The 15,458-nt window shown below is 48.9% G+C and overlaps 5 protein-coding genes across 5 annotated transcripts; 3 read left to right on the forward strand and 2 right to left on the reverse strand.

The window, feature by feature from the left end:
• Positions 1 to 90: 90 nt before the first annotated feature.
• Positions 91 to 543, forward strand: N7529_003816 (ubiquinol-cytochrome c reductase complex assembly factor 2; the record flags this gene model as incomplete). Its single annotated transcript, XM_057239343.1, has 2 exons — positions 91 to 102; positions 199 to 543. The coding sequence occupies 2 exons, from the start codon at positions 91 to 93 to the stop codon at positions 541 to 543; spliced, it is 357 nt and encodes a 118-aa protein (XP_057098638.1).
• A 279-nt stretch (positions 544 to 822) lies between these two features.
• Positions 823 to 2,492, reverse strand: N7529_003817 (3-oxoacid CoA-transferase; the record flags this gene model as incomplete). The annotated part of the gene is made up of 3 exons (XM_057239344.1): positions 823 to 1,136; positions 1,188 to 2,367; positions 2,430 to 2,492. 3 exons carry the CDS (start codon positions 2,490 to 2,492, stop codon positions 823 to 825), a joined length of 1,557 nt encoding a protein of 518 aa, XP_057098639.1.
• A 1,849-nt stretch (positions 2,493 to 4,341) lies between these two features.
• Positions 4,342 to 8,810, reverse strand: N7529_003818 (ubiquitin-specific protease UBP2; the record flags this gene model as incomplete). Its single annotated transcript, XM_057239345.1, has 11 exons — positions 4,342 to 4,424; positions 4,498 to 5,143; positions 5,195 to 5,615; positions 5,664 to 6,351; positions 6,406 to 6,943; positions 6,991 to 7,079; positions 7,138 to 7,538; positions 7,596 to 7,641; positions 7,695 to 7,902; positions 7,960 to 8,714; positions 8,789 to 8,810. The coding sequence occupies 11 exons, from the start codon at positions 8,808 to 8,810 to the stop codon at positions 4,342 to 4,344; spliced, it is 3,897 nt and encodes a 1,298-aa protein (XP_057098640.1).
• Positions 8,811 to 9,299: 489 nt separating this feature from the next.
• N7529_003819 (Tim17/Tim22/Tim23/Pmp24 family protein) lies at positions 9,300 to 10,070 on the forward strand (the record flags this gene model as incomplete). The annotated part of the gene is made up of 4 exons (XM_057239346.1): positions 9,300 to 9,483; positions 9,546 to 9,665; positions 9,733 to 9,927; positions 9,976 to 10,070. The coding sequence occupies 4 exons, from the start codon at positions 9,300 to 9,302 to the stop codon at positions 10,068 to 10,070; spliced, it is 594 nt and encodes a 197-aa protein (XP_057098641.1).
• A 1,764-nt stretch (positions 10,071 to 11,834) lies between these two features.
• Positions 11,835 to 14,456, forward strand: N7529_003820 (SLM1 family PH domain-containing protein; the record flags this gene model as incomplete). The annotated part of the gene is made up of 4 exons (XM_057239347.1): positions 11,835 to 12,357; positions 12,434 to 12,921; positions 12,978 to 13,315; positions 13,364 to 14,456. 4 exons carry the CDS (start codon positions 11,835 to 11,837, stop codon positions 14,454 to 14,456), a joined length of 2,442 nt encoding a protein of 813 aa, XP_057098642.1.
• Positions 14,457 to 15,458: the final 1,002 nt, after the last annotated feature.

Consider the following 15,458-nt stretch of genomic DNA (forward strand, 5'->3'; position numbering starts at 1 on the left):
AGGCCGAAATAGACTGTTCCCGGTCCGTTTTTGCCTCTTGAGTATTTCCTAGATCTTTTTCAATTCGCAATTACTTGATACTTCACCACCATGTCTAAACCTGTGAGTAATTCCCTCCCTATACTCGAAATCTTGAAATTTACCTCCATGTCCATCGCAACATCGTCAATTCAAACAATTTCCTAACAAGCCATTCAGACCATCAATCCGCGATCCCTTCAGAGTCGCCTCACCCACCTTCTAAACAACTGGCCCTCCGATGCCGTCCGCCCAGCTTCAGTCTCCGTTCAAACCTACATCCAATCCCGTCTCCAACCCACCGATAAATCAAGCCCGGCGATCTCCGAGTCCTCCACCAAGGCCCTCGAGTCGCTGCTGAACAATCGTTTCTCATCCAAATACCCAATGCCGGAGAAGCTGCGCCGGCCAGCGAGTAGCCCAGACCACTACGACAATGTCGTACGCGAGTTTGCAGAGGCGCCGAACCGCGATTGGTTTGGGCGGTTAAAGAAGAGGATGGCTGGTATCATCCGGTTGACTTGATTCTCTTTTCTCGCTGTATATTTTGACTTGGATAGTAATTGTTCTCATTGGGTTGAGTGAGCATTATGGGGTTTGATTTTGCATATGTACCAATACCTTTTCGTTTCTTTTTTTTTGTATTCCTACTCGAAATATATCCAGAAAGCAATGTTATTCATACATATCCTTGATATGTTCATGGGAATGAATTTTAAACAATCTAACTCCTGCAAAACGACCAATTGCTATATACAAAACGCTTTAACAGAAACGTACAGGATGCGTGCAAAATTACATCATTTACAGCATAGGCTTCAGGTCATCGGCGACCTTGAAGGGAGCCTCGGTCTTAGCCTTGACCTCCTCGACAGTAACACCGTCGGCGATCTCAATGAGGGTCAGACCGTGGGAGAAGTCAACGTCGAAGACGCAGAGGTCAGTGATGATGCGGCTGACGCAGGCAGGGCCGGTCAGGGGGAACTCGCAGTTCTTGACGATCTTGGGGTTGCCCTTCTTGTCGGTGTGTTCCATGGTCACGACGACCTTGGTGGCGGCAGGGTTGGAGACCAGATCCATGGCACCACCGAAGCCCTTTATCTTACCAGGGAGCATCCCTAAGGTATGTTAGTAGTGAGATATTCAAGATTGAGGTTAAGGGAACGTACAGTTGGCCAAGTCACCCTTGGCGCTAACCTGCATGGCACCAAGAATGGTGAGGTCAATACGGCCAGAGCGGATCATGCCGAAGGACTCGTCGCTGCCGAAGCAGCTGGCACCGGGCTTGAGAGTGACGGTCTCCTTTCCGGCATTGATGAGGTCGGCATCTTCCTCACCCTGCTTGGGGTAAGGACCGAGGCCGAGAATGCCGTTCTCGGACTGCAGAGTCACCTCGACGGAGGGGTCGACGAAGTTGGGAGCAAGCATGGGCATACCAATGCCGAGATTGGCGTACATGCCGTTCTTGAACTCCTTGGCGGCACGGCGAACGATGCGCTCGCGCTTGTTGGCAGTGTCACCCTTGCCGAGGGCAGAGGTGTCGGCACCCTCCTCCTTGGCAAAGGTGAACTTCTCAATGCCCTTGGGGGTGGTGCTCTGGATGACGCGCTTGACGTAGATACCGGGCAGGTGGATGGCAGCGGGTTCAATCTCGCCAGGCTCGACGATGTGCTCGGCCTCGACAATGGTCATCTTGGCGTTGCGGCCCATGGCGCCGTTAAAGTTGGCGGCGGCGTAGCGGAACTGGCAGTTACCGAGCTTGTCGGCCTTCCAGGCCTTGACGAAGGCGTAGTCACCCTTGATGGACTCCTCCATGACATAGCTCTTGCCGTCAAAGACCTTAACATCGCGAGCCTCGCTAAACTTGGCGACGGTGCCGTCGGCGTTGTGGCGCAAGGGGACAGCACCAGTCTGCACCACAGTACCAAAGGCAGCGGGTGTGTAGAAGGCAGGGATACCGGCACCGCCGGAGCGGCAGCGCTCAGCGAGAGTACCCTGGGGAGTGAGCTCGAGCTCGATCTCACCAGTCAGGTACATGCGCTCGAAAGTCTTGTTCTCGCCGACGTAGGAAGCGATCATCTTCTTGATCTGCTTGGACTTGAGGAGCAAACCAAGACCGGCTCCGTCCACACCGGCGTTGTTGCTGGCCACGGTGAGGCCGGTGATAGAGGGGTTTGCCAGAACGGCGTTGATCAGAGTGTCAGGCACACCAGACAGACCGAATCCACCGGCCAAGAGGGTGGAGTTGGACTTCATGTCCTTGACCGCGACCTCGGCGGAGGGGTACACCTTGTTGATCTCACTGCGGCGGACACTGCTGGAGAATGCGCGGGCCATGAAGCGCTGGTGCTAGAAGGCGAGTATAGTCAGTCTCCGCAGGCTCGTAAATAATATACCGGCAGAGCATTTACCTGGACGGGATTGGCCGAGTACTGGCGCGCGAAGCGCAAACATGTTGCTACTTGGGAAGGCATGATGTCCAATTGAGAGAATTGGATACAAGTTGAAACAATCCAGAAGGAATCCAACCAAAAAAGTGCACAGCAGATCTGCTATATAAAGATCCGAACCCTGGGGTCGTGACGGCAATCAGTACACCCGAACGGCAATGAATGCGGAAACAGTCCCGAGATTAACCGTCAACCCCAGACGGTTGAGTGTTTCCCCGGCATATTTGCCCAGGTGCTCCTATCTCAAATTTTGTTAGCTCGTTAACTGGACAATTGACTATAAAATATTCCTACACATTCATCATCATCTACGTCTTTTTTCTCCTTTTTTTCCCCTACTCATTACCTCTAAAACCCTACATATAAGTATGAACTTATATGTACAAATCTTATCCGATATCCGACGGATGTACTTCCAAATTGCCGCATCCGCAGCCGACGATCTTACATAACGGTCACGTGGGCGCCCAGACGTTTTCCAAATATCAACTCGAGATCGTGATGTCCTCAATAGGGAGGGTGGCCTATCATTTCTGCATTCATTCTTGTTTCTGCGCACGTACCTTGGTTCATAGGAGGCTAAAAGATCTTCTTTTGTTCTTCCGAAAGTTCGCTCAGTGTTAATCAATCGGTATCAAAGTAGTATCGGTCTAAGTTCTATTCTTCTAGGGCCCCTCCCGCACCGCGATTCAGCTCTGAAGCTATATAGTTAAATAAGACTTATTTACTCTGCTGATTATCTATAAATGCCTACAACTTCTCTCGCTTATCTCTTAGCCATCTTAACATGACCAATGTGCTACGGGAATGCCAGGCCTGAGCCCACTTTTCAGTGCCCCTACTACAAGGACACATTCACAATCCAGGACAGTTAGAAACCACACGAATACATGCGAAAAGCACCGCTGGGTGGAGCGCAAATAATACTACTAATCAAATGCTGAAAGGCCGTCCAAAACCAAAACCAAAGCAGAAGCAGAAGCATCGCGAAAAGAACCTAGAGCTGAAAGAGAACCCCTATCTCCAACTTACAGAGCTAGAGGCTCCGCTGCTACCTCCACTGGACCTTAGTTCCCCACTGGTTTAACTTTTCAAGACAACATGATGGATATGCACCCTTTGTCTCTGATCTAGGCATCGAATCACAAAAATCAGAACAACGTTCTTCGAAATAAGGTACCTTACAAAATCGAACATCAAGCTCTTTCGAAAAATGGGATCCTCCCTCATTCTGCTTTGCATAGAAAAAATAGCCTCAAAAAATGCAGTTCTTAGCCTGCTCCTTTTGATCATTTAGCATCATCTTTCAATTGCTTAGTCTCAGCGTAATAGACCTTGCAATCGTAGTCAGATATGGAGAAATGAAATAAGATGCTGATCTACATATAGTCTGGCATGTCTATATATACGGGCCTAAAAAATGGCAAACGATATACACAAAATAAAACGCACAAAAAATTGCTGACAAAGGATATATATCCTTCACAGAAATGATAGACCACCTTAGAAAGCAATAGCTGTAGTAGATTAGTGGTTAAAAAGACTAAATACATGCTGATGTTCGCAATACACTCGGAGTGTATCTGACGACGTATAACTCGGCATGATCAGAATCAATTATCCGAGGAGTTCTAGGGTTTGTTGGTTCTATAAACAGTCTGGAGTTGATTTTAAAGGCACGTAAATTAAATTGTTAGCTTCTGTGTACTGTTTCAATTCAATGGAGTTCAATTGCTATCTTCATAAATCTACAAGTACTCCTGGTATCTTCAAAAGTATGTACCGGAACGTTTCTCATCGCTTGCAATGCAATAAAATCCACGCAAATCAAAAGGATGGAAAAGATGGAGATTCATGCAATCATGCGCATAACTTAGTCCGAGCTAGTCGGATTGCCTTCGGCGTCAACGCTCTTGCGCTTCAGAGGGTTGACCGGGTCGATGGACATATTATGATCTATTAGAGTTGTTCTTCGTTAGCAACTAAAGAACGGGGCCATCTATGGCTGTTTCGAGAGCTGAGCCCGTACCTGAGGTGCCATTGGAAGTGGACGCTTCGTAAGAGGGAGGGTCCATGCTCACATCCCCCGTGGGGGATGCCTGAGTGGGGACGTCGGTCATCACTTGGTTCAATTCGCGGCAAACAGGATTCACCAGGCGCTCCTTCATGTCGCTGTTGACATAAACGAGGAAATAGGGGGTCGGGGGGTTATTCGTAGAGTTGTTTTGGAAAATTTCGTCCACGTTTTGGACTTCAGTGACATATTCATCATTGTATTTGCGCCAAATGTTCTTGTCGAAGTCGAAAATGTAAATGTAATAATGTCCAAACGAGACAGATCCGTGGTGCACGAAGACAGCGTACAGTCGGTATGGAAGATTGTGGAATTCAGCGAATTGGCTAGCGATCATGGTCTGAGTGTCCTTGATTTGTTGATCAATGGCTATAAGAGGGTCAGCACGCTTATTCAAACCAATTTGCTTGTCCAGGCTCATACCCTGCAGATCGGACTCTGCCTTTTGGGCATAACGTTCCAGATCTTCCGATAGTTTCGGGTCAAATTCAAGGCCCTTGTAAACGTCATCGAGTTCAGTCTCCTTTTCGAGGGCTTCGAGACTCATAAGCACGCGTTTGGCTTCACGCAGCAGGGTTGGCTTGTTAAGCCCATCATCCTTCTACAGTCGAGATCAGTTATATAATCTGGAACAGATTAGTTCGTCGCATACCTTTGTCCTGAGAAGCTCTTCTCGTCGGGCCTCGAGCGCCTTCAGAGATGCCTTCCATCCCCAAGACTGGTTACGCCGGTTTACCACTTCTGGATTGGTGGTATCCATGTAGCGATCCATGTAGATGGTTTCGAGCAATTCGAGATGATTGGTCGACTTGAAAGAAGTTTTCTTCACGGGGTCAAACTGCACACGCTGCACCTGAATCTGAAGAACAGGGGGGAGCCGGCGGATCGAGCCGAATTGCTCGGCCACTGAGTTTTCAACGCTGATCTTTTGAACGTCGAAGGCTCCATCAATTGCGTCGTAAATGTCACGAGAACCATGCGCAACATCGACCTTGATATCACACCAACGTTCATCCTTTGACCGGGTGCCCTTCTCGGTAGAGATATAAGACCGAGTTTGTCCATAGAACAAGCTAATGAAGGGTCAACACAGGGATAATAACGAGGAAATCTCAACTCACTCTTTGATCTGGTCGATTTGTTCGCCATCCTCACCAATTTCGCGACCCTTGATGGCGCATTGACTCTGGAATAGCACATTGTTAATGACCTCGGTGACGTCCTGTTGAGCGCCGTACTCTACTTCCTCTCTGAGCTGCTTCTCATGATCGACTTCTTGGGCAGGGCGAGGAGGGACAGGCGGTGGTAGATTAGATAACTCGGGTAGTTCGGAAGCAATGTCATCTGTGTCGAGGGCCATATCGACATCGGATCCGATCTCTGCTCGATCTGAGCCTATCTCTGCTTGGTCCGACGCCAGATCATCTGACAACGGGGGGTTATTCTCTTTGTCTTCGACAAAAAGTCCTGGTGCGTCATTCATGGAGTTATCCGAGACCAAAGTAGCCTCGCTGTCAGCAACACTGGAAGCCGGGGCGGTAGGCGCGGGATCAGCGGGGCTAGAGGCAGAAGACTGGTCCATACGGCCTCCTAGAAGCGGCGGTGGGGGTCCAAGAGGTCCCAGAACGGGAGCGCCGTGGATTTCACCAAGTATCTGCGATCTTGTACCAGTGATTGTAGACCGACGGCGAATCGCGGCCTCGTTGCTTGGGCTGATCAAAGTCAACCGAGCAAGTTCCTGTCCAGGAGTTACCGAGATCTGGGACGAGGTGATCATACTGCGATACAGGGTTCGAAGCTCTTTTAAGACTGTAATGAAACTCAGTATGCGCGGCCACAATGATCTCGGGGAACAAAACTTACATCGAATGGACCGTTCAACCTCCTTCTTCGTCACTTTGCGCGAACCAACTTGCTTCTTGTTTAGACTCCGCTCATCATCAAGATCCATCTGGAATCTTTCAAAGTCCAACACCATTTCGCGGAAGGGGCGAACTGAAAAATAGAATTGCAGCAGGCTGTTGAGGTAACAGGTGTTGCCAATGTTCTGCAGTCCAACCGGCCAATCTTGCATGTTGCGCTCGGGCTCGGTGTTGATCCCCGCCATGATCTTCAACTGGGCGCTCTCGGTGTTGTTGGCAATGATTACCAATGCTTGATTGTACTTGTCGATATCAGTCGGGTTTTCATCGACACAAATGGTGTATGCAGCCATGATTGCACCCTCATCAGCAGTTCGATCGGGGATTTGGAGCAGGCGATAGGCATCACCAATGTCCATTTCACTGGCCGGTGTCTCGCCAGTGTGCAGGAAGTGGTTTAGTGGAACAGAGTTGCGGAACTCGGCAATGAATCGCACGGCGCGATACGCGGATTCTTTGGCCGCTGGATTCTCAGAGGTCTATAGAGTGTAAGCTCGTGTTGAATTCCATGGTCGGAGGAACATACCTTGAGGGTGTACATGGACAGAACGAAATCATCCGGTGTGTCAGGTTTGATACCCAGATAGATGTACGCCTGTTCAACGTTTGAAACATCTATGATCAAAATGAGTTTTGTGGAAATAGCAAGAAGACGCAGATTGGAACAACATACAATCATCAGCAGCAGCTTTGAGGCGCATGCTGTCTCTCGAGTCGCCAATACGCCACAATTCTTGACGCGCCTGGGTCTCGTCCTTGGAAGAGTTGAGGGAGTTGTAGAATCGTTCGAGGACCTCTTCATCTGTGATACTCGAATCGAAGGCATTATTGAAGCCGAAGAATGAGTACGCATAGGCCACATCCTCATCTGCGTACTTTCCCTCTGCATAAGCAGCTTGAACAACCTTTTCAATGGTATCACGGTCGGTCCCACCGCGCAGAATGGCGATTTGCTTGAGACAAGTCAAGTAGCGAGGAGCCATCCAGCTGGCGTCCTCCGAGATTTGCTGTTTGTATGCTTCAATGATTGCCGCTGTAGACATATCCTCCACTACTCCCAGGTCTTCGTAATACCTAAAGAGGGTATCAGTTAGAATGAGATCAGCTAGAACCAAGATGGTTCACACATACGGAGAGTCAGCCATTTTGAATTCGCTGGCGCGGATGGATTTAGGGTCTGGAGATTAAGTCAATAAAAGCCCGGAAGGTCAAGAAGTATCATGTACGAACAGTCGTTGGCTTCTAGAGCATAAAGAATGTCGGGGACGGCGGAGGGGGGAAGGTTGGGAAAACTCGAGCCTATCTTCTCTGATTTCGGGCGTTGTTGTATCAAAGCAAGCAGTTCCAGAATAACATCGTCGAGGAAACCACAGAGCAGGTCCTGGTAGGGCTTCTCGGCGTGAGGTTTCGTCTTAGGCGGGTGCCACACACCAGTATCCTAAATTCGTCAGCGAGCCAAACTACCTAGTGATATCTCTCATAAATGAACACGGACCTCATCGTAAACGAATTCCAAAAATTCTAGCAAGTCCTTGCAGGCAGCACCCTCTGCGCCAAAAGAATGCATGAATCTCTTGTTCCCAGGAGAAATTGGCTTACTACGCTGGTGATTTCGAAGAGCATTTGTGATATAAAGACGCAGGATATCCAGCACATTTATCGGCTCTGGGGCTCCCATACCTTCCATAGTATCCGGGTAAGCTGCAATGGCCTGATCAGCTCGTACCCGCAACAATTCCCTGTCCGTCATCAAATTAATAAAGTCACGGCTCAACACCGGTGAAAGGATTCGCAAGGAAACCATGGCTCCGCACGAAGAATAGGAACATTGGTAGTGAAATGTCTCTGCAATCTGCCCCCGGTTGGTTTCTTCAGGCAATGAAAGGCCGTTCTTTTGCCGCCCTGATTTGTAGACCAGGTGATGGGTATGGTCCCCTTTAAGGGTTTGATTGAACATATGCATGTTTCGGGTGTAGTTAACCACCACTTGAAGATGGCAGCGGCAGACGGAGCACATTGCTGACACCTTTGATGACGTTCTTCTGCGATGCTCTGTCTGTGCAAGGAAGGTTTGGTCTTGTTTCAAAACATATTGATGTTTGCATGCCTTTGGTGAGATGAATTCAAGCGGGCCATCGTAGCCTGGTGGATACACTGGAGGTGTCTCTGACAGCAGATTACGACCTGTGTTTGGATCATGTGCTGGGTCGTACAGCTGGATATCTTCGACGAGGCGAGGCGCAGTCTTGCCTAGATCATGATATTGTAAGTATCTGCTTCAACAACATACAATGTTGATTGAATCGGGCTATGGTGGGACTAACCAGCCAACTGTACAGGCGCCATGATGTTGTTGATCGGGCCTGAAGGCCTCACACGATTTTGATATTTCGTCTTGTTGCTCTGGATAGTTTTCGATTGGCTCGATGGCCTTTTACTTCCAATAATTTGACAAACGCATGAAATGCATCCACTGCAGGAGATGACAGTGTAGTCGAGTGATGGAAGCGCGTAGTTTTATGCGGAGAGACAGCGGGGAGCCTACTGCACTAGCAGTGGTAAGGTTGGAACGCTCTCTTGCTGGGTATGATTGATATTAGGATCAAAGTCTTATACACAAGCAAACAGCAAATGATATGTTGGATATTAATCGATGGAAGCATTAAATTAAGCAAAGCTTTGAGCGTCAGAAGCCTAAACACAATCGTCTAGAGCTCCGGACAATGGTGGGCGGTATAGATTGGCGGTCGGATTCGGCAAAACCTAACCCCAAAATCCTATCGCCAACCACATCCTATTGACCCGCAAGCAGATCCATCCCTGCTATCACACATCATGGCGCACCACGAGGAAGATCACAGCTACCACCCTAAGGATGCCATCTCGGCAGCCATGAAGGCGACTATGCTCACTGGTGGAGTCGGTCTCTTCGCATCGGCTGTGCAAAACACCCTCACCAGACAGAATGTCGGACCTCTGGGAATCTTCCGACGTGGCGGAGGTACCATTGGTATCTTCGGTATGAATTTCCATGCATAAGAATTAGTTCTTCCCCCCAATTGCTGATTTGACATCGTATAGCGGCCATGGGTGGTACTTATGAGTTCGTCAAGACCGCTTCAGCCAACTTGCGCGAGAAGGAGGACCACTACAACGTCGCCCTTGGTGGCTTCTTCTCCGGCGCTATTCTTGGACTGCGTGGTAAGTTTCAAGTTCAATTGAATCTTTTAGCCGTGTGTTGTGAAGCTAACAATCGTCGTTCCCACAGTCCGCACATTCCCCGCTCTGCTCGGATACGGCATTGCGCTGTCCACCGCCATGACCGCCTTCGAGTACACCGGTGGTTCTCTCTTCGGTTACCAGAAGGACACATCTGTCGATGAGTTCGACCGCCGCACAGCCTTGCGCAAGGCATTCCAAACCCCTGGAGAGCAGACGGTTGCCGAATTGGGCGAAGGACGTGGTATGTGTTTTGTGTAGCTCGCGTTCTTACCAATACTAATCTCACTAGGTATTTACGGCCCTGGCTACGAGGAGCGACGCCGGGAGCGTATCAAGGACGCTTACGGCATTGAGGTTCCCACATCCCCAGTTCCTGCATCATAAGCCTGCGTTCTTTTCCCGTTATCTTTCCCGTTGCTTTGTGTAAATTATCCCCCATATCACGCTACCTATCGTATGCCGGACACGTTCAATTCGATTAGGTTTTCTTTAGTCTTCAGGAAATTAAAACAATACACATTCAGTCTGGGCACATTATAGGTTTCAATGAGTTCATGTCCAGGGTTGTGTGCATATGTATTTGTATGTAGTATTTACAGATAGCTAGAAGTGAAGATCCAGGAAGTAGGAGTTGTTGTTCGTCAGGGACCTCAGCGACCGTCGAATTTGATGTATACAGTTGAATGGTGATATCAGTATTCCAAAATGAGGGACATCCCCCGAGCCCAGTGAGCCAATAACAAAGCGTGTATATCAAACGAGAGGGAGTCGAGATATGACCTACATATGTACGTATGTAGGTAGTTATGTAGGTAGGCACTTTAGATGCTTGAATAAGCAATTAACCCTTCCGGTATAAGATCCCGCTATATTTGAGTCATGAAATGAGGTGTTTTGGGCCCTACGTGTTGTATACGTCAAGTTACGCATGTGCCAACATTTGAAGGCATTTGTGAGTTCGATTTTACCGAGATTAGAATGGACAACCATGGTATGCAGGTTCAAATGTACTACGTTCGTCAGATTGAGTCCAATCCAGTGCATACTTCTTCCACTATTGGTCCGGTCAATACTCGCGATAACCAGATCATGAGTAGAAAAGAGGGGGAAAGTATAAACTCCAACAGATGTACATATGTATATAAACTACCAAGGTACGAAAAAACTGCATACAACGTACATATGTATGTACCAGAAATGAAGGTATTCCGAATGAGCCGGAACCTATAAGGCGTAAGGGGCGAAAGTTTCCAAGTGTGTTCGATCTATTCTCCCCCAGATCCCGACGTCATGCACTGTTCATCACTTTAGATCAGGGGGGATTTTTTTACCTAGGTATGAAATAATACCAATAAATTATTATATGATGTCCCCTTTCCACAAGCCACAGAGAGTGGATTCAATTGACACATGAATCCATTGCAATATTACTCAACTCAATAGTCCGGACTCTGATGAGCTCCTAATGGTCTGTTCAGGGGAACTAAGCCACTCTCTTAACAGGCAGCCAGATTGGCGTTACAACGTACAACGTACGGAGTACGAAGTAACTACCAATTGTACACCAACTTAAAAAAAAAAAAACCTCACGGAGGGATATTCCGATGCAATACGTCAATTATGAGAGAAATGAGAGAAATGAGAGAAATAGATGATTCTTCAAAGAAAATACTACAATACAACGTGTATATAAAATCCAGATCGATTAAGTTTCCATGAATTTTCCCCCGAGTGTCCCGGTGCCAGTTACCAACCAGTTTCTTACTCTTCTTGGAACTCGACGCGACCCCTCGTAGACGTCATCGTTTAAGTTGTTCCTTTAATTCCATATATCGAGGCCCCAAGTTCTCTCTTGAGGATCATAGTCAACTCCTTTTTTTTCTTCTTCTCTCTCACTTGATAGTTTGACTTGTGGGGCCAAATGAGCTGATCGTTCTTCTCTACTCCCCGCAATTCCCCCCGTTCGCCAGGTAACCGGACTTCACTTGGAGCTATCCTTGATTTTTCTTAGCACTTCTTCGATCTCGTCTTCTCACCTATCTCAACCCTTTCTTCTTTTTTTCCCCGACACTTTGATTTGATCACTGTGCGATTTCGCCTTAAACCTTCGAAGCCTGCATTAAACCGTAAAACCACGTTCCCGCAGTCATGGCCATGGCCGCGCGGCCACAGACGCCCTCACAGGATGCATACATGATCCCGCACCCCAACGACCCGGGCGCTTTGAGTCGCGGATATGGTCCGCGCTCTACTCTTTCCCGACCGAGCTCTTTCGCCGGTAGCACTTCATACCACTACGGCTCAGGCGCTCTGGACCCGCAGATCCACAACCCCCGATTCAAAGAGGACTTCGACACTGCCAGTCGCCGCAGCTCCGTCCTATACGACGGCCCTGTTGGAGTGCAGCGCTCGGCCTCTACCATGTCCCATGTGCGCTCCCAGACCCCCACTCGTTCGGGCACCTTGCGGAAGAAGGCCTCCTTGAGCAAAAAGGGGAGCTTGCGCCGAAATGGAAGTCGCAGGAGTCTGCGTGCGGGCAGTGTGAGGAGTCTCAGCTTGGGTGACCGCGAAAAATACCACATGGAGGGCTCCGACGATGTCAACAGTGCTTTCTCCATTCCCATCCCTACCACCGGGAACCCGACCGAGATGTTGGCAAACCGGTTCGGAGGTAGGTTTTTTCTTTTTCTCTTATATATCCGTGTGCAAGATATGGGACTTTTGCTAACTAGCATTGATATATCTAGCCTGGCGCAAGGTCCTCAAGGATCTAATTCTTTTCTTCAAGGAAGTACAGAAATCCTACGAAACCAGAGCGAAACTATTCCTGTCGGCTTCCAATGTCGTCAACAACCAGGTGCTTCCGCCGGGGTTCCTCGAGTCTGGCGGTTTGGGCGATGCGACGGAGATACTCCGAGACTTCCACCGACAGGGTTATACAGAGGCCAACAAGGCCATCGAGGTGGAGGTGGAGGTGATTAGTCAATTGACTGGTCTCCGGAGCGATCTTCAGAAGAAAACCAAGGAGATCAAGAGTCTTTCGGGTGATTTCAAGAACACCGTCGAGAAGGAAATCGACGGCACGCGCAAGTCTGTGCGCAACTTACAAGAGGCTCTTGGGCTTGTTGATACCGACCCCTCCGCGACATCGGGCAAGGGAGATCCATTCATCATGCGCCTGAATGTCGAGAAGCAGGTCGAGAAGCAAATCGAAGAAGAAAACTACTTGCATCGGGTTTGTTCTACCTTTCTATTATAAATTAGTTGTTACGACTAATATCGCTTCCATAGGCATTCTTGAACCTAGAGAACTCTGGTCGAGAACTCGAGGGGATCGTCGTGAGCGAGATCCAAAAAGCGTACAATGCTTATGCTAGCATCCTCCGGCGCGAGGCCAACGAGGCCCTTGACACAGTAGAGAAACTCCAGGCAGGACCCATCTCCATGCCCCAGGATCATGAGTGGAATGCGTTCGTCGCCGATACCGAAGAGCTCGTTGATCCCCGGATTCCTCTTCGGAATGTGGAGAACATCACTTACCCTGGTAAGGATCATCCGGCTGCTGCCGAAGTCAGGGCTGGCATGCTGGAGCGCAAGAGCAAGTATCTCAAGAGTTATACTCCTGGCTGGTGAGTACTTTCCCTCTTATATAAGAACCACCATCTAAACAACCCTAGGTATGTCTTGTCGCCGACACATCTCCACGAATTCAAGTCGGCCGATCGTGTCGCATGGCAGACGCCAGTCATGTCCCTTTACCTGCCAGAGCAGAAGCTCGGCTCTCACTCACAGGAAGACTCTAGCTCACACAAATTCCTGCTGAAGGGACGACAGACCGGCGCAATGCACCGAGGCCACTCGTGGGTCTTCCGTGCTGAATCCCACGAGACCATGATGTCATGGTACGAGGATATCGAAGGTTTGATTAGCAAGACCGGCGAAGCGCGAAACGCCTTCGTCCGCAAACACGTCCGAAGCGTGAGTGGCAGGTCGATAAGCAATGAAGTGATGGAAGACGATGAAGCCGATCGCACCCCTTACTCCGCGGGCTCAGTGGTCATATCACAAGATCGACCCACATCTTCTCGCCAGGCCGGGGGTGCTTTTCCCAGCGATGTCCAAATCGACCGCCACCTCCAAGCACCCCTCTCCCCATCTAGCGAGGACAGCTCCGCCGGTAGAGGAGACATGCTAGCCGCTGCCGGATCTTTCCCCGATGGCTCCAGCCCCTACGACAACTCGCACCACGCAGCCAATGAGGAAGACCCCGATTCTCACCAAGCTTACGATTCTGGGACGGTGAGAAAATCTTCTCGTCCCAAGGTAATGCAGCACGATAGCTACTATGGGGATTGGATCGGTCCAGCTGCCATCGTCGCCAGGCAAAAGCAGGCCCAGCAGCTAGAAGACACGCCAGATGACCGCGAGGTCCGATCCGATGGCGATCAGGCATCACTTGCCGCTATCTCTGGCGTTGGTTTCGTCGATCGCCGCGATCACTCGGCCCCTCCTCAGGTGGCTCGTCGAGAAAGCGTGTCCACCGCCCCTACTAATACCAATGCGACGGAATATACAAATAACACCAATGCTACCTCGCTCGATGATACCAACGAGCTCCCCAAGATCTTGACTCCTGGCCTCGAAAATGGTAATATCCCACAAGCTGGATCAGGGACAATCTCATCGGACCTGCGGCCCAAAAATGACAGCATCGCTGGCTTGGCCATGAAGATCCCTGGCCGTTATCCCCCTACCAATGTGGCGGCATAAACCTCACCACCCTCGCTTGTATCCCACATCTCTCTCCCTATATCTCTACATTTTTTTTTCTCTTGTCCTATTCCATCTGTTGACCATTTTCTTTTCTCTTTCTTGTTCCGTCTGTATATGTACCCCTCCTTGCCTCCACAACTCGTCCTCGTCCCTTCAAGGCGTTTTGGTCCTCTCGTTGGAACTGTCATCCGGTTCTTTTCTACAGCACATGCTGCATAGGCGTTCGTTTTCTGGCAGGGTATGGCCCATCTGGATTTGTGTTGAATTGATTCCCAGTGCTGAATATAGCACCCATTTCTTTCGTTTTTTGTGGTCGTTCTTTGTGGATTACTGTAGTTGCAAATGAACAATTGTGACCCGTCTGAATACAATGTAGGTTGCCGGGTTACAGGCCGTTTTATTTGAAATTGAGTAACTGAAATACAATGCAGCTGCTTATGCAGCCAGTCATGAGTGCAGATATCGGACACAGTTGTGCAGGTTGAGATGTGCGATAAGCAGATAGGCCCCGTATCTAGAGTATGCGTTTAGTATGAGCTTTATACCTAGGTATAGTTAGACAAATAAGCTATATGTGTTGCATCGCAGTTAGTATTTTTCTAATGTTTTTGAACTAAAAGTAGTCTATGTAATTTCTTACTAAATATAAAAAAAAAATTATAGATCATACACCAACAGTATAATTATCTGCCTATAAAGCATACGGGCGGTGAGACCGCGGTGAGAGATTCCCGACGATGGTCAAGTATCAAACAGACATTTCTGTTCTTTCTCTCCAACGAACTCCAAGGAGATAACATTGGTCTCCCCCCATCTCATCTTCTCTCTCCTCCTCGTCTTTCTCCTTTGTACCACATTTCAGCCTCTTACAGCCACGCGCGGCCTTCAATCATGGGTAGGTTTTTGTGTTCTTGTTTATTACACCTTTCTTTTTCGTATCTTTGTATTACTTGTTTGTTACTCTCATATGCCCTGGTACATTCTCAGGTCCCCGGTCAT

The sequence above is a fragment of the Penicillium soppii genome (genome assembly GCF_028829465.1).
Source record: "Penicillium soppii strain IBT 18220 chromosome Unknown utg000004l, whole genome shotgun sequence".
NCBI classification, from domain to species: domain Eukaryota; kingdom Fungi; phylum Ascomycota; class Eurotiomycetes; order Eurotiales; family Aspergillaceae; genus Penicillium; species Penicillium soppii.